This window comes from Octopus sinensis, linkage group LG3 (genome assembly GCF_006345805.1).
Source record: "Octopus sinensis linkage group LG3, ASM634580v1, whole genome shotgun sequence".
Classification (NCBI taxonomy): domain Eukaryota; kingdom Metazoa; phylum Mollusca; class Cephalopoda; order Octopoda; family Octopodidae; genus Octopus; species Octopus sinensis.
The window spans coordinates 85508500-85527547 of record NC_042999.1 but is presented as its reverse complement, the minus strand read 5'-3'; the positions used below and the strand labels follow the sequence as shown (position 1 = coordinate 85527547).

General features: G+C 35.8%; 1 protein-coding gene across 1 annotated transcript in view; it reads left to right on the top strand.

Moving 5' to 3' along the window:
* Positions 1 to 812: 812 nt before the first annotated feature.
* Positions 813 to 19048, top strand: part of LOC115209926 (transcription factor E2F3-like) — a 42256-nt gene continuing 24020 nt past the window's right edge. Inside the window, exon 1 of the mRNA XM_029778531.2 lies at positions 813 to 1351. Within this exon, the coding sequence (XP_029634391.1) occupies positions 1079 to 1351 (273 nt within the window). The 5' untranslated portion in view covers positions 813 to 1078. The remainder of the gene's footprint in view (positions 1352 to 19048) is intronic.

Sequence of the window (19048 nt, the reverse complement as noted above, 5' to 3'; positions counted from 1 at the left end):
AACTCTTTTGTTTCCGTCCTTTGTTGTTCTTGAACAATTATAACTTTGAATTTTGTGTTACTTTCATGATAATTTTAAAGAAAATTTTAAGAAAAAGGTTTGTAACTGTTCTGCTATGGTAGTTTTCTGCTGTTATTATGAAAAGGATATGGCGGGCGAGAGGCGTCAATTGTCTCATACGACACTTAGGGATAATGCTACCAAACGATTAACGCGTAGCAGATATGAATTAGGATGCTTGAATTTGATTAACATACTAAATTGATCTGTTAATTTCGTGTCTTTGTTGGGAACGTCAAATATACAGTAACCACAGAAAAAAAAAAAAAAAACTAGGTTCAATTTGTCATTGCACATCATACATTAAAATGTAAAAAAGATATACAACTTAATCTCTAGAAATAACAGTATGACTAATGGAATAAAAAGACAATGAATAACGTTCAGAAAAATTCGAATGTGTTATGAATGCATTAAATGAAAATTATTTTCATAAATTATATGATCCGAAATATAATACTTTTATCAATATTCCGAAAATAATATTTCTATACTTATTTGTTGATAAGTTTTTTTAAAAACAAAGAAAAACCGATTTGATTGGTAAATTTATGCAATTTCGATTTCAATTCCCAAACTTTTTGTCTGTAAACTTTCCGAGTATAAACAAGCATAACAACACTCGAGATTTCCCATTGTTTCTGCTGGATATAGACATTACTTTATCCAGGTTCATAGCGTGTTCACGTGATGTCAAATCGCGGGAAATATGATTTCGCGCCATTTCAATTTATCTTTGTTGTCAGCTCTTTATTCTACTTGCTACCATTACGTTCCATTATTGACTGTGATAAGCTATCGTAAATCATCCTGTATCTAAATGCCATTTAACTGTTAAAAAATTGTTAAATTCAACAAATTATTTATTATCCCCATTAATTTAACTATATATTTTTAAACAGTTCTATTTAAAAGTTTCCTAAACTACGATTCAAAAGTAATTAATTAAAGAGAGTATTTGTCCCAAATCTTCGGGAAGTTTTTTTTAAAAATTTTATATATAAATATTTCTTTGAAAATGCCCCGTGGAGCGACCCTGACTAAAGGACGACAATATATAAGCAAAAGGGATCCAGTTTATATTAAGCAAGAATCACCTCAGATCATGAATTTAACCAGTATTTACAGTCAACCGAATCATACCAGTATTGGTAGCCAAAGCAATGACTTTTTTCATCAACATTTCGATCAGACTACTATACAGTTTGAGGGACACACGCCAAATAACAGTACAGCATCAACGTTCTTTACGGATTTTCAGGATGTTAAGCCAGTTTTAGGCAGACCACAGGTAACACCATTTTACGCCAAACAAATTGTCATTGTATCATTATGCAATCGCATCAGGCTAAAGCACTATTTGCATTTTCTTTTTGTTAGTAAGCTGTTTTCTTTTCATTCTCGAGCAAACTGGATATATGAATACCTACTTGGTATTTTAATATTACATCCATGTATATATGTATTGTGATATCCCTTTTTCTGAGGGTTATGAGGAAACAAAGTTAGAGGGAGCACACTTATGTAGCTGTGCCATATATAGTGACATATTCATATGTATGTGTATACATACATACATACATACACACATGCATATATATATATGTATGATTGTATGTTTGTATGTATATACACACACATACATACTTATGAATATGTCGCTATATATGGCACAGCTACATAAGTGTGCTCACCCTAACTTTTGTTTTCTCATATATATATGCTCTAATGTCACACATAAGCAACTCTGGTCGAGAGTTTCGTATATGACACCAAACCGGAGATCTATTTATGTTCATATCAACACATACATAGGTACATGCATACGTTGTAGAGGTCATATGCAAATGTTTCACCTACATTATGGTTAATAAAAGCGAACCTTAACAGCTCCTTTATTCTAGTTTATAGTTTCCCATTGCACTTACTGCACTGGGCTATGTAACAACAGATATGCACAAATAACTAAAAATGTTTGGCGTTTCCAGAAAGAACAAACGATATCCACTTGCAATCCCCTAAATATTAATCCTTAAATATCACACCGAAGAATTAGGAAACATTTCAGACTCTTATGAGCTTCCTAGAATGACGTGTACATTCAAGATTGCAAGTATATTCACAATTCTGAAACTGTCTTGATTCTTAACGACCTTTTGTTCGTCATCAGTTTCAATAAAAAACGATGCGTGTGTGTGCACATAAATTCTTGCAAATATATATATATATATATATGCACGTATCAGCATATGCACACATAAGATGTGCAGGTACAGTATTGTATGTTTGTACATGCACATGTATGTATATATCCATATACTTTTTTTAATGAGCTGTAAAGTTTTGTACAGAAAATTTTAGCTGCCCACAAAGTGACTTTGTTGGCTTCTAGACAGTTTCACGGATCCTTTAGAATGTGAATAAGTTTCATGAATGGATATATATAGATGTATGTATGAATACACGTGCAGTCTTGTGATGGGTGTACATCTCTCTCAACTAAGTTTCGCATCAGTCCATCATAATTTATGTGATGCATTTGCTTACGCATTACAGCTGATCTCTAGAAAATGTGTACGCACGTACGTAATATGTATATGTGCCTGTATGTATAATGGCCTCAAGTTCAGTAAGTGCTATATATGCACGACACTATTAGGTTTTATAGCTTATAGCTAATAAAGAAATGTGTGTGTGTGAAAATATATATATATGGCGTACGTATACAACAATCTTATTTCGTGCGCCAAAAACCGTTGTTTGGAGGTGTGTTATAAATATCGTAGATTACGATTACTTCAAATAGAAAAATGCAGGTGGGAAAAACATCTCTTCCTTTCCCGCAAAATTTTCGATTTTGACTTTTTCGAAAAATTTTCACAGATTTTCACAAATTCAGTTATTTGATGGAGTTTCAAAATTTTAGTTTTTCAGAATTTTTTTTCTCCCTGCGACTTTTTTTTTTCATCTCATTTTTACTTTTTTTTTATGTTTTCAAAATTTCAAAAATATCTTAAAATCGAAGCAAGTCGAAAATGAAAACAAAAAATGTTATGCATTTATGCATACTTTTTGAAAATCATAATCTCAAGTGAGCATAAATCTGAGAGGTGGGAAACTGTGATAAATGTCAATACGAAATTCCGGGAATGGGAGTGACACCCTTCTACTTCTCTCTTTAGTTTTTTTTTTCTTTTTTTTTTGTGTGTGAATTATCGTTATCTTTCTTAAAATAGACACATGCGAAGATATCAGTTTTTGGCGCAATAGATAATTTCTTGACTCTTCTATAGAAATCATATATATTTGTTTGTCTTTCGACTGGCCAACCTGGAGCTTCGCTTTGAAGGGTTTAGTCGAACAAAGGCACACATACGACGGGCTTCTTACAGTTTCCATTTATTACATTCACTCGCCCAAGGTACCACGCAGTAGGACTGAACCCGAGACTAAATGGTTGCGAGGCAAGCTTCTTACCACACAAACAAACCTGTACATATGTATCGGTTAATTTTTATGTGCTCAAAGCCGACATCCTAAAACAAAAACTGAGCCAAAAAAAATAGTACGATTCATTCGGGGTTTTGCGCATGTGTCAAACATGAGTCATGCGCCTGCCCGCAAATTTCATCACAGCTGTGGCTTTCCAGCCGTAACCACCCTTTCTTTAGCTGTGTACCCTAAATCTTAATTCTGTCCAATATTACGTGTCATAAATTGTACTAAATTTTGTAAAGTAGTACTGCATGCGCAAAAACAAAAATGAATCGGACTCTACAATCCAAGATTTTCATACATGTATGTGTGTGTATATCTTTCATATTTTACTTGTTTCTATCATTCGACTGCGGCCATGCAGGGGCACCGTCTTGAAAACTTTAGACGAACAAAACGACCCCAGTATTTTTTTTTTTTTTTTGAGCCCAGTACTTATTTTGTGGGTTTCTTTTACCGAATCGCCAATTTATGAGAACATATACCAATAAGATCCATCCATCCATCAATCAATCAATCGTTTTTACTTTTTAAATGTGCCGTCACCTAATTAGTTCTTATTCGGAACAACTATCCGTCTGGACGACCGCAGACAGCACGTCTGGATCGTAGTTTAAATTTTGGCATAGTTTCTACGACTGGATGCTCTTCAGTCACTTTACAGTGTATTTGGTGCATTTTATCACGGCATCAGTGCTAGAGAGGTTGTCGTGTCCTCGACAGTAGGAACATTAGTACTTTTGATTTCAGTAAGAATAAAAGATATCAAAGGCCTACTAAAAGGCAAAGAAAGCCTGTAAAAATTGTTCTGAACCGGATACGAGCTACCATAAATAGCACTTGGCTGGTAAACTTTATGTCTAGATAGTTTTTAATCATACTACATGGATCACCCATGGTTAGTTTTCAGAATATTTATGCGAATAAAATTTTAAAATCTGGCCTGTTTCTGTGATTTTTTTCACCTAAGATTTCAAAATTCTTGTTTGTTGTGTGTATTTCGTACTATTTTTTAAAATAGCTTTCACTATTGCGTTACATTTTATTGAATATATCTTGCTAGTATTTTTATTAATGAATGTGTAGCAGATTGCCTTGATAGATCGCTCACCATCTCTTGTCTTGAACTGAATTCCTGTTTCAGTAATATTGCTCTGCTTGGTAATATTTGGATAGACCACCTACACAGTTCACTTACATGCTTCTTATTTAGTCACATTGTTTTGAATTTATCCTGCATTGTCTTGTAGCCTTGAGATTTAAATTATATGATTGTAAATTTTTTAGTCTAACATTGTAGGATAGGTGTGAGAGGATGGATCCAGCCAGATTAAATGCTAAAGGGCTAATAGAGACATATTTCTTGTGACTTCCTGTGAAACACAACTCAGAGTATCAACTCTTGACAAGTTTTCTCTAATAGAGACAGTTGTCCTGACGTTAACAAGTAAATATATAAAAATAGCTATACTTTATAACTTTACATAGTTATAATGGTTTTCTTACACTGCTGTCTTCATCATATTTACCATTACAACTATGTAAAGTTATAAAGTATAGCTATTTTTATATATTTACTTGTTATGCTCACACAACCATTTTAAACATTCATCTTTTGCTGTGTAAATCTGTCTAGCTGTTGTATTCGATAATCACTTGGTGTAATCAGCTTCAGAATGAATTAAATTGTTGAATTATGTGACAATTTTTTCTCTACTTTCCCTTTGTGGTATCTTTGGAAGATATTTAACTTACGAATTTTCTTCTATTTAATACAAAAATGTCTTCAAGTACAAAGATAAAGACAACTAATTCTGTCGTTCAGTCTTAGATAGTTTGCAATAAGAAATAAAAATCACAGAGCTTTGAGTTAAAGAATGTGTACATTTTATTTGTAATTTGTGCAACTGGAATTATATACATCCATTTCTGCAAAGGCACCAACATAATATGAAAGTAGACACAGTCATCATCATCATCACTACTGTTTTAATGACCACTTCTCCCTGCTTGTCATGGGTTAAATGAAATTGTTAAGGCAGGTTTTCTTCAGTCAGGCACTCTTGTTGCCAGCATTCATTTGTTTCCAAGCAAGGTAATATTTCTCCATGACCTGTGTTCTTATAGAATACTGGAAGTGAATGATACTGCTTGTGCGACAATAACAGTCATTTACAACTCTCACGCAATGTCTAGGCAAGGAAACACACACACAACAGACTTCTTTTAGTTTCCATCTACCAAATCCACTCACTAGGGCTTTGGTCAGTCCAGGCTATAGTAGGAGATACTTGCCCAAAGTACCACAGACTGAATCCAAAACTTCGTAGTTCAGAAGCAAACTTCTTAACCACAGCCATTCATCTGTGTGTGTTTGCAGATATAGATACATATTTATGTGTGTCTCTGTGTACAAATATATAGATATATGTATGTGTGTATAAAGATATCACTTTGCTGCATGGGATTATCAAAATCTGTACTAACTGATACTTTTCCATTGCTTTTATTTATACGTATAATATTTATTCAGTATAGGATTTCCTTGCAATTTATTCATGGTTTTGTCAACCAGCCATTGGTTGTCTGAAACAGCTATAAAAATATGATTTGATTATATCATGTATGTATATATCTGAATGAAAGTGTTTGGATATTTGGCTAACAATTACAACTTTCTTGCAATGGAATTGGACAGTACTACACATTTCTATGTGCACATTTTGAAGGGTTTAAAATCAAATCTGACCTCTCGTATTTAGCAGACATATTTGAATGAGGTTAAACATGATATAGACACAGAATACCTTTCCATTCAGATAGATTATTTCTCATAAAAAGCAATTTATCAAAAATAGAATAATATATATATATTTGTATTTACACTTCTGTGTTGAATCTTTCAATGAATGGTTTTAAGATAATTTTTTGCTTTATACTCAATCTCCCAGATGTGAGCCTTATATTATTTTCACATATAGGCACAGTGTGGCTGTGTAGTTACGAAGTTTGCTTTCCAACTATGTGATTTTGAGCTCAGTCTCACCGCATGGCACCTTGGGCAAGTGTCTTCTACTATAACCCCTGGCCAACCAAAATCTGAGTGGATTTTGTAGACAGAAACTGAAAGAAGCCCATCATTTTATATATATATATATATATATATATATATGTATGTATATTGGGGTGGGATGTATATTTGTGTCTTGTCTTAACATCATGTGATGCTGTAATTGAACGTCATTAATTTCCAATATACTGCAACATGTCTGACCATAGTAGAAATATTACCTTGCTTGGAAATAAGTCTGTTGGTACCATGAAAGACATCTGCCTCAGTAAATTCTGTGTGACTCATGTAAGCATGGAAGAGTGAACATTATAAAATGATGATGAAGGTAATTAGCTTTAACTGAGCTTAGCCAAAGATGAGACAATATGCAGTTGTCAAGCAGGACATCTTAGATGCTGAATGAATTATATGAATTCAATGGTTGTTCTCAGTATTGCTGAAGCTTTTCCCCCCTCTGATTTTCATAGCATTCCTTCAAATAATGACATAAGTATATTTTTCTCATGATCCTCAGTCTATCTGCATATTGATGTAGTTCAGCTGTTGTTCAGCTGCAGATCATACCTGATTGAGCAAATCTGTGATTGTAAACATTCCAGTCATGATGTTCCATATATTTTGTTTTCCCTAGTCACAGTATCTTAAATTCAATGATTACCTTATGTGAAAACAGCAGATGGATGGGATAAATGGGTTTTAGGCTATTAATGCCAATCAGAAATTTATAATCTTATAATCAATATGGCTCCTTGTCATAGACCCAAACACTTAAATGACCCACTGTACTTTGCTGTACATTTGCAGTAGAAAGAATATTAAACAAATTTCTTTGTTTAATACATTATATATCATGCATAGTTGCTATGTAGAAACTATGTTGGTGGTGGGAGAGAAAGTGAGAGTGAGTTTTGGAGTGACAGCTTGTCTTTTATACATAGATATTTTTCAAACTGTCTACAGAAATTTATTTTCATTTATTTTTCATGTTACCAGGTACATATTTTGTTTTCCTGACATGAGTTTTATTGAAGTTTCGAGGTCATATAAATTGCTTAACATTTACAAAATTTTATTTGGTGTGTGTTGTGAGGTGTTAAAATATCAATTTATTGAATAGCAGTAGTGAATGTTTCAATGATTTTCTTTTCCAACTGATCTATATATTCTATAATGCTGCCTCTTTGCATATCATTTTCCTTTTGAAAGTTGCAGGCTATGAAAACAGATGTTACAGTATTTAACATATGTTATCATGAACTTTGCAGCTTGTTTGAATTGAAAGCAGTATCATGTTGACTATTTTCGTTTGTTTTAGGCTTTTGTATTTGTTAATTATCATGCTGTTTCTTATAGCAGTGAGTGTATGTGTGTATTTATCTTTTATTTGTTTCAGTCTTTGGACTGTAGTCATGCTGGGGCACCACCTTGATAGGTTTAATTGATCCCAGCACTTATTTTAAAGCCTGGTACTTATTCTGTTGATCTTTTTTCACTGTACCACTAAGTTGCAGCGATGTAAATAAAACAACAACATTGTCAAGCTGTGGTGATGGACAAAAAATAAGACACACATACAACAGGCTTCTTTCAGTTTCCTCATAAGGCTTTGATCAGCTTGAGGCTATAGTAGATGCTTGTCCAAGGCACTACAATGGGGCTGAACCCAAGACCACATGCTTAGGAAATAGTTTTCTTACCATGCAGCCATACCTCTGTACATATGTGTATATATAATTTTTACAGAGAAAACTGCAGTTACTTTGAAGTTTTAATTACATAACTTTCATCAGAATGTTACTCCACTGAAAAGTATTGAGCAATCTTTCAATGTTTTTTTTTGCTTATAATTATACATAAAAACAAATTCATGAATATATACACACACACACACAACAGAATTTAGTTTCTGTTCAGATTTCTCTTCTCCCCACTTACATTTCAACACATGTGTGCAAGTGAACTGATGACATTTCCTTCCAAACCCACCACCTTCAAATATGTGTGCACACCATTTGAGATATATGCTATATACTTACAGACACATAGAACACACTCATAAATCAGCATACATCATCACACACACACACACATATATATATGTATGAGTGTGTTAGAAAGTGCATATTCAGTTTTTTTTTTATTTCTGATGTTGAGATATTAGTCTATAATCAAAAACATTTAATTAACAAACCAAGTTTTTTTTTAATTAACACAAAACTAAGATATCATCTTAACAGCCAAGAGTTATCTTGTGTTTCTGATATTTTTTTCTTGTGCTCTACTTCATTCAATGCACATATATATATATAATTTATGGATTGTTTTGTTCCATTTACACATACTACTGTGTAACTTGAATGATTTAGCTATGTAAGCCATCATTATTGGATCAATGATACAATATTCTAATTATATAGATTTAAATAATTTTATTGTCACCCCCCCCATTTATATATATATATATATATATATAATATATATATATATATATATATATATATACTAGCAGAGATGCCCGGCATTGCTTGAGATTAAAATGGCTTAGTTTTTTATTGATTTATTTGTTTCCGTCGTGTAACTGCAGCCATGCTGGAGCACCGTTTTTAGTCGAAGAAATTGACCCCAGGACTTATTCTATCGGTTTGTCTTGCCAATCAGCTAAGTTATGGGGACGTAAACACAGCAAAATCGGTTGTCATGGAGGTGGGTACAAACACAGACGCACACACACACATGTACTTGGCTTTTGTTGACTTGAAGAAAGCCTTTGACAGGGTCCCCTAATCCCTTATTTGGTGGTCAATGCAGAAACTGGGGATAGACGAGTGGTTGGTAAGAGCTATACAAGCCCTGTACAGGGATGCTACCAGTAAGGTGACAATTGGCAACGAGTATAGTGAAGAAGTAGGGGTTCGCCAAGGATCGGTCCTCAGCCCCCTCTTAACCGGGAAGATAGTTTTTGTGCGTGGCAGATGCGCAGAGGCAATAAACACTGAAGAAGCACAGAAAACAGATTCCATCACATGCTGCTAGGGGCGGGGGGGGGCTAAAGGAAGTTGATAGCTTCCGCTACCTAGAAACCAAGTCTGTAGTGGGAGTGATTGCTCTGAGAGTGTAGCGGCTAGAATAAGAATAGCCTGGGTAAAGTTCAGGGAGCTCCTACTTCTGCTGGCATCTAAGGGCCTCTCGCTCAAGATGAAAGGTTGATTGTATGATGTATGTGTGCGAATTGCTATGCTACACTGCAGTGAAACACAGGCTATGACTGCCGAGGAAATGTGTAGGCTTGAAAGAAATGAAGCTGGATGTGTAATGTCAGTGTGCGTACATGACAAGAGTGTGAGCACCCTGAGAGAAAAGTTGGAATCCTCAATTGTGGTGTGCAAAAGATGACTGCGCTAGTATAGTTATGTGTTACGTATGAATGAGGACAGCTGTGTGAGAAAGTGCCACACTAACATGGGATGAGGTGGTGAACATGAGCTTCGAACATTGGGTCTCACAGAGGGAATGACCGGAGACCGAGACCTTTAGAGATATGCTGTGATTATGAAGACCTGGCAACTAAACCCTGAACGAACTAACAAAGTTTATAGCTTTATATATAAACTTTCTCAGTTCGTTCAGGGTTACCCCTCTCAGGTACATCTGATCGACAAGAGTCAATAAACGATTTTTATAAATTTTTTTTTTGCAGATTCGTATTTTCCGTAGCCGAAAACCGGGATTTTTTTTTATTTTTTATTTTTATTTTATCTAGTTTCAGCTCACGAGCTGTGGCCATGCTGGGGCACCGCCATTTGTGTAGAAAACATTAAAAAAAAGAATGAATAAAAAGGTGGGGTTGGGGGTATAAAAGGAAGTCTCGCCCAAAATCATTTAAATCACACAGTGATATGTGTAAACGGAAGAAAACAATCCATAAATTATATATTATGTTTGTGCATCGAATGAAGTAATGCATAGAAAAGAAAAAGAAAAAAAATTAGAAAAACAAGAGAAGATAACTCTTGATTGTTGGACTGAAGTTCTCAGTTTTATGATAATTAAAAAAAATAGGTTTGTTAATGAAATGTTTTTGATTATTAACTAATATTTGAAAATCTATATAAATAGAATATTGTATCATTGATCAGATAATGGTGGCTCACATAGCTAAATCATTCAAGTTACACAGTGCTATGTGTGTAAATGGAAGAAAACAATCCATAAATTATATATTCTATTTGTGCAATAAATATCAGAAAATCAAGAGGAGATAACTCTCGGTTGTTGAACTGTTAAGGTGATATCCTAGTTTTATGATAATTAAAATAAAAAAAGGTTTGTTAATGAAATGTTCTTGGTTATTAACTAATATTTCAATATCAGAAATAGTAAAAGAACTAAATATGCACTTTCCAACGCACTCATGCATATATATATATATATATATATATATATATATATATATATATATTTATATGTGTGTGTGAGGATGTATGCTGATTTATGAGTGTGTTCTATGTGTGTATAAGTATGTAAAAACTAACACTTCCTTTTTCTGAGCCGAGATTCAAAACCGAATCTAAGGATTCTCGCTTGTCTGATCCACCACTGGCCAAACAGGTGCGAAAGAAATGTCTTTGTCCTGTCAAAAAATGACGGATGGTTTTTCCCTTTGACCTACGACCTCAGCCATGTCATTTAAGGTTCAAGTGGACAGGAGGCAACCTACATTGGTAGGAATTTCTCCTGTGGTATGTCTGTCCTTCTAGCTGTCACGACCATTATAAATACAGCAATCCGTCAAGGGATGGCAGAGAGAGATAACCAGAGGCGAGATGGCCAGCAAGTAACTTTGCCAGTTAAGCAACCAAACAGAGAACCAGATATTCAGCATGAAATACCCAGCACAGTAGCTGACGCCAAACATTAACAGACACCACTGAATGACCAACGCACACACTGACACAAAACATGTCCGTTTCTAACTCATCATATCAACACAGTATTTACCCTGTTAATTTCTTCTTGGCCAGCTTGAAGTAAGTTGGTAATGTCATGTAGTGAGATTTTTGGTGTATACAACATGTAAATGCAAGTGTCATTTAAATAAATTATTTCAACTACAATCCAATGTTTTCCCATTGTTTTACTTCAACATCGCCCACATGCCGATTTTATTTGCTACTTCAACATCTCTTGCTACACCTTTCCCATTACAAGTATATAGCATATATCTCAAATGGTGTGCACACATGCATTGAAATGTATGTGGACAGAAGAGAAATCTGAACAGGAACTAAATTCTGTTGTGTGTCTGTGTGTGTGTGTATATATTCATGAATCTGTTTTTACGGAGTGGTTGGCGTTAGGAAGGGCATCCAGCTGTAGAAACATTGCCAGATAAGACCGGAGCCTGGTGCAGCCTTCTGGCTTCCCAGATCCCCGGTCGAACCGTCCAACCCATGCTAGCATGGAGAACGGATGTTAAACGATGATGATGATGATGTATAATTATATGTAAAAAGAAACATGCTGTTGGTTTATTTATATTGCTGTAACTTAGTGGTACAGCAAAAAAAGACCAACAGAATAAGTACCAGGCTTTAAAATAAACCTTTCAAGGTGGTGCCCCAGCATGGCTATAGTCCAAAGACTGAAACAAATAAAAGATAAATACACACATACACTCACTGCTATAAGAAACAGCATGATAATTAACAAATACAAAAGCCTAAAACAAATGAAAATAGTCAACATGATACTGCTTTCAATTCAAACAAGCTGCAAAGTTCATGATAACATGTTAAATACTGTAACATCTGTTTTCATAGCCTGAAAAATTTCAAAATGAAAATGATATGTAAAGAGGCAGCATTATAACACATATAGATCAGTTGGAAAAGAAAATCATTAAAACATTCACCACTGCTATTCAATAAATTGATATTTTAACACACAAACACACTTATACATATATATATATATATACTAGCAGTATCGCCCGGCGTTGCTCGGGTTTGTAAGGGAAATAATTATATAAGCATTTTTAGAGATGTAAAGTATAATAGCCATCTCAATATGGCTAACCACAAAGGGGGAGGGGTGTTACTGTAGCTTTTTACGTTCTGAGATTTAATAATAAATTTTAGAGAGTTACTTCCCTTATATATGTCAAAAATGGATTAAAAATGGGAAAAATTGATGGTAAATTTTTTTTAAATCGTAGACTCATTGTAGACGCGCGCTAATACCCAGACGGTCTCGATATGAATCACGACTATAAGATACCCGGTTTGGTTAAACTGCACCGCAAAATGTGGGAGTAGTTAGGAATCTAAATCGTAGGAGACAGACACACAACCTCACTTTTATATATAAAGATTTCCTCTATTTACATAATATTGAGGTCTATTTCTTTCTTTTGTTATCTTACTGTTTTTACCATATACATATATATATATATAAATATATATATAGTTACAGAGATGTACTTGCATAGCAAGTGACTTGATCTGAGATTGTGTGCTGGAACGAAAACAGTTGCAGCGTTGAAGGTGTTTATAAGCCATTTAAGAAACACACAAAAACCGTTAGATTCACTTCAACATTTAAATTTAATTTGTCAAAATGTTTTCGTCGCTTTGAGACCGCGACCTGTTAGCACGATATTTTTGTCAGTGAACAGGTCGCGGTCTCAAAGCGACGAAAATATTTTGGCAAATTAAATTTAAATGTTGAAGTGAATGTAACGGTTTTTGTGTGTTTCTTAAATGGCTTACAAACACCTTCCACGCTGCAATATATATATACACACATATATATATATATATGTATGTATGTATGTATGTGTGTATATGTGTATGCATGTATGTGTGTGCATGTCTGTGCTTGTGATTGTCCTCCACCACTGCTTGACAACGAATGTTGGTTTGTTTACATCCCTGTCACCTAGTGGTTTGACAAAGGAAACAGATAGAATAAGTACAATGCTTACAAAAATAAAACTGGAGTTGATTCATTAAACTACAATTCTTCAAGGCATTGCCCCAGCATGGCCACAGAGCAATGGCTGGAAGAAGCAGAAGAATAAAAGAATTGAGGGGGACCTCTACATGGTAGCTAGACCTGGTAGAAATAGCAGCAAAATTTCCCCCAAATCACACCTTACTGTCTTATCTATGTATATATGTATGTATGAGCCTATGAGGGAGACCCCTACATGGCAGCTAGACATGGTAGAAATAGCAGCCAAATCTCCCTCAAATCACACCTTACTGTCTTATCTTTCTGCTACTTGGATATAGGTGTTATATTCTTCTAAAAAAACTTTCCTGTCACACACTCACGCACACACACACACACACACACGCACCGTCACACACACACGCACGTTAGCTTACAATTTTATTTATATATTTGCGTGTCTGTGTGGAAAGAGGAAGTGGGAGGCAGAGTGAAAGAATCACTCACTACAGTAAGTCAATTACTTTCATTTTATTCGTTGCCCACTGTGTGTGTGCGTTTGCGTGTGCTGTAAACCAGACTAAGAAAAGCATTTGACACACACACCAGAATGTGAGTTTTCTGTAAATTTTGCTTAACTGGAGTTTAAATTTTAAAAACTGGACCTGGCATGACGCGATGCATTGTACTCTTAAAAATGCAAGGTAAATTGTAATTGAAGAAATCCTATATTGTAGATTTGTATAACTCCCAAAGGGAGGCAGATAAAATCTGCCTTTTATAATAAGAGATATATATATATACACATATATATATATATATATATATATACACACATATATACACATAGATCTACATATAAATCTATACATATATACATATATATATATGCATGTATATGTCTATTGTTTCACTCTGTATATATCATGTACAAAGTAAAAGTATTAATAGTAAAACTATTAAAACTGAAAGTATTATCTTACATTACAATAGCGGTGTTATTGTTTCTCTTTTGACATGTAATACTGAATTAGTGTAACAGTATATTAAGAGATAAGATATCACTTTAGGCAAGCAGTTCAAAATATTTTTGGCCCATGACACTGCATGGACCCGAAGTAAGGTATGTTGTAAAATTTGAATGAAATCAGTTGAGTAGTTCTCAAGTTTCAGTAAATCACACTGACACACATTCTCAATTCTTTATATATTGATATCATCATCATCATCATCATCATCGTTTAACGTCCGTTTTCCACGCTAGCACGGTTGGACGGTTTCGACCGGGGTCTGGGGAGCTCGGGACTGCCCCAGGCTCCAGTCTAGTCTGGCAGTTTCTTCTACAGCTGGATGCCCTTCCTAACGCCAACCACTCCGCGAGTGTAGTGGGTGTTTTTTACGTGCCACCTGCACAGGTGCCAGAGGGGTCTGGCATCGGCCACGTCGGATGGTGCTTTTTATGGGGGGGGGGGTGCAGAAATATAGGGGAGCACCAGTGGGAGGGGTGGTTCAGAGGACAGGTACTAGGCAAGTAGAACGTAGGATATCGAGAGAGGGGTAATGCATGGTGAAATAGCGTATTGAAGAGGGGGGTTCAAAGAGTAGACACCTATAATGGTGGTGGGAGAAATGACATCCGGTATAGTTGGAGCAAAATAGAGATATCCGGTATTGGTGGTGGGGGTGGGTAGGGCGGGCGCGCCGCGAAGAATCGGCAGCCAATTTCTAATCAGCCCTGTAAGGGAGATAGATCTTAAATATCTATAACGATAACTAGTGAATTATACAGAATATGCAAAAACGAGGCGAGGCTGAAATAGTAAACAGAGTGGCGACTAGGGGGATCAGAATAATAATAATTAATAAATAATAATAATAAATAGAGATACGGATGAATTAAAGTTCAAAGATTTCTTATCTTGGGATCACTTCGTTTACGGACAGACTTGGCAAAAGGAATTCGGAATCAAGAATGAGGCAGGTTACTAGCTTAAGTATGCATAGCCATGGCGAGGAGTAGGAAGAGAGGAGTCCAGACAGACAATATAAAAAGAGGGGGAGAGAAGGGAAGAGAAAACCTCGCGAAGAATCGGCAGCCAATTTCTAATCAGCCCTGTAAGGGAGATAGATCTTAAATATCTATAACGATAACTAGTGAATTTACAGAATATGCAAAAACGAGGCGAGGCTGAAATAGTAAACAGAGTGGCGACTAGGGGGATCAGAATATAATAATTATAATAATAATAATAAATAGAGATACGGATGAATTAAAGTTCAAAGATTTCTTATCTTGGGATCACTTCGTTTACGGACAGACTTGGCAAAAGGAATTCGGAATCAAGAATGAGCAGGTTCTAGCTTAAGTATGCATAGCCATGGCGAGGAGTAGGAAGAGAGGAGTCCAGACAGACAATAAAAGAGGGGGAGAGAAGGGAAGAGAAAACCCGCGAAGAATCGGCAGCCAATTTCTAATCAGCCCTGTAAGGGAGATAGATCTTAATATCTATAACGATAACTAGTGAATTATCAGAATATGCAAAAACGAGGCGAGGCTGAAATAGTAACAGGGCGACTAGGGGGATCAGAATAATAATAATTAATAAATATAATAATAAATAGAGATACGGATGATAAAGTTCAAAGATTCTATCTTGGAATCACTTCGTTTACGACAGACTTGGCAAAAGGAATTCGGAATCAAATATATATATATATATATATATATATATATTGACCAGACAATAGGATGTTGTTATATACCACTGGTCACAATGCTCTTCCTTGCAATGTTGCAGCTTTCCAACATTGCCAGCCCAGTTGATAAGTAGACAGGCTAACATTTATTGTGAACAGGATGCCATTTACAGATGAGTGGACTGGACCAACATAGAATGAAGTGCTTTGCACAAGAACACAATGCACTGCTGGTCTGGGACACATAAAAGGACACAAATTCTTCAAAATATCTTCAACTCCAGATAAATTCTGATTAACCAAATCTATGATCAAAGGCATTTCACCCATGATCATTCTATTAGTAGATACCCTCTGTAAAGCATATTATTAATATACCATTTCAAAAACAAGAAGATCCCTCCTGTGAGCTATGATGTCTGCTGACCAAAATTCATTCATAAGGCCTTGATTAGCTTCAGGCTATGGTAGAAGGTATTAAACTTGAGCCCGTATAGGTATGAAATGAAATTTTAAACCACACGGTCGTGTCTACACTATTTCTTGATAGGCCTTTTGTATCATCATCATCATCATCGTTTAACGTCTGCTTTCCATGCTGGAATGGGTTGGACGGTTTGACTGAGGACTAGCGAGCCAGATGGCTGCACCAGGCTCCAATCTGATCTGGCAGAGTTTCTATGGCTGGATGCTTTTATGTGCCACCAGCATGAGGGCCAGTCAGGCGGTACTGGTGATGGCCACGCTCAAATGGTGTTTTTTATGTGCCACCTGCATAGGAACCAGTTCAGGAGCACTGGCAACGACCTCGCTCAAATGTTGTTTTTCATGTGCCGGTAAGGCGATGCTGGTAACGATCATGCTTGAATGGTGCTTTTTATGTGCCACCAGCATGGGAACCAGTCAGCAGGCCTGGCAATGATCACGCTCAGATGGTGATTTTAACATTCCACAGGCACAGGTGCCAGTCAGGCGGTGTTGTCATTGGTCATGTCAGCGAATTTGATTTTGATTGTGATTTCACTTGCCTCAACAGGTCTTCACGAGCAACTTCCATTAGACATTTGAGTGGTCAGAATAATGTGGCTGTTCATTACCATTCAGCATATACAACTGTGAGCTAAACTGTATTTTTTATATAGCCTAAGCTATAATTTCTCAACAGAATAGCAAGGTTCAACAGAGCCAGAAATTGACATTCTAGCACCTATGCTCCTTCGCTGAAAATTTGGGGTATATTCTCAAGATTCAATGTCTGTTTTAAAACATATAAATGAACTTTAGTATAGCAAAAGTTTTACTATCATATTGTGCATTTATATCCAATTGTATGAAAAAAAATCTTGTGTGTGTGTGTGCATATATATATATATATATATATATATAGATGATAGATAGATATGCATGCTAATGACATTGTGCAGATAACTACTTAGCTGGCTGAGTTCCTGGGACTGATTGATAAATTAGACAAGTCTTTAGTGAGTTTCAGGTAAAGATCAGCACCAAAAAGACAAGCTCATGGCTGCCCTCAGAGTAGCTTACCATATGGTCCATTTAGCCTAGGTTGATAAGTTTGAATACTTAGGCTTCATTGTTGACCAAATAGTGGAGTGCAGTCAAAAAATCAGAGCAAGACTTGGTGCAAGATCACCCTGAGGTCATTCAAAATAAAACTTCAGCATAAGTATCAAGCTGAAACTTCTGAAAACCCTGGCCATCATCAAGAAACCGAAGGCATTTGAGATGGCACGCTACAAGTAAGTGCTATGGATCAGTTGGGTGGTCTGTAAAAGGAATGATTCATTCCTGGTAGAGATCAGAGCAGAATAAAGTTGGTGACGATGGTCAGCTGATGGAAACTGCAATATTTTGGTTATGTTATTAGATCCAGAATCTCTGTGCCTGCATTTTCAAGAGCAGAATAAACCAGAAAAAAAAAAGAAAGAAAAAAAGTGGGCTGAGGGTTTATGGGTGACAAAGATGAAAATGGAACAATGTCATCAGGGATTGAATAGGGGGTGGGCCCTAATGGAGCATTTTCTTTTACTCTTCAGTCATTTGACTGGAGCATCACCTTTAGGTGAACAAATTGATCCCAGGACTTATTCTTTGTAAGCCTAGTACTTATTCTATCGGTCTCTTGCCGAACCGCTAGGTTATGCGGACCTAAACACACCACCATTGGAGTCAAATGATGGTGCGCGGACAAGCACAGATACACAGTTTCCGTCTACCAAATCCACTCACAAATCTTTCGTTGGCTTGAGACTATAATAGAAGACACTTGTCCAAGGTGCCACGCTGTGGTTGGGAAGCAAGCTTCTTACCACACAACCACTTCTGCACCTATATATAACTGTTGTTGTGGAGATGAATGTTAGTTGTGAATGCTATGAGAATAAGTATACTCATTAGTTATACATGTCAGAAAGTTATTAGAATTCTCCTTCAAGCAAAGTAGTCAAGATGGTGTTATACTTTAAAAATAAATAATTATAAAAGTAGGGATTTGTGACAAACGGTCTATCCGTTTTGCAAAGTTTGACCAGCTATTAGCCAAAAAGACCCAGCTGTTATGAATCACTGGTTTAATAAATAGTGTGTGGATCATCATCACCTTTTAACGTCCATTTTCCATGCTGGCATGGGTTGGACAGTTTGATAGGAACAGATAAGGCCAAGACCTGCACAAGGATCCATAGTCTTGGCTTGGTTTCTACGGTTGGGTGTCTTTCCTAACGCCAACCACTGCAGAGTGTAATGGGTGCT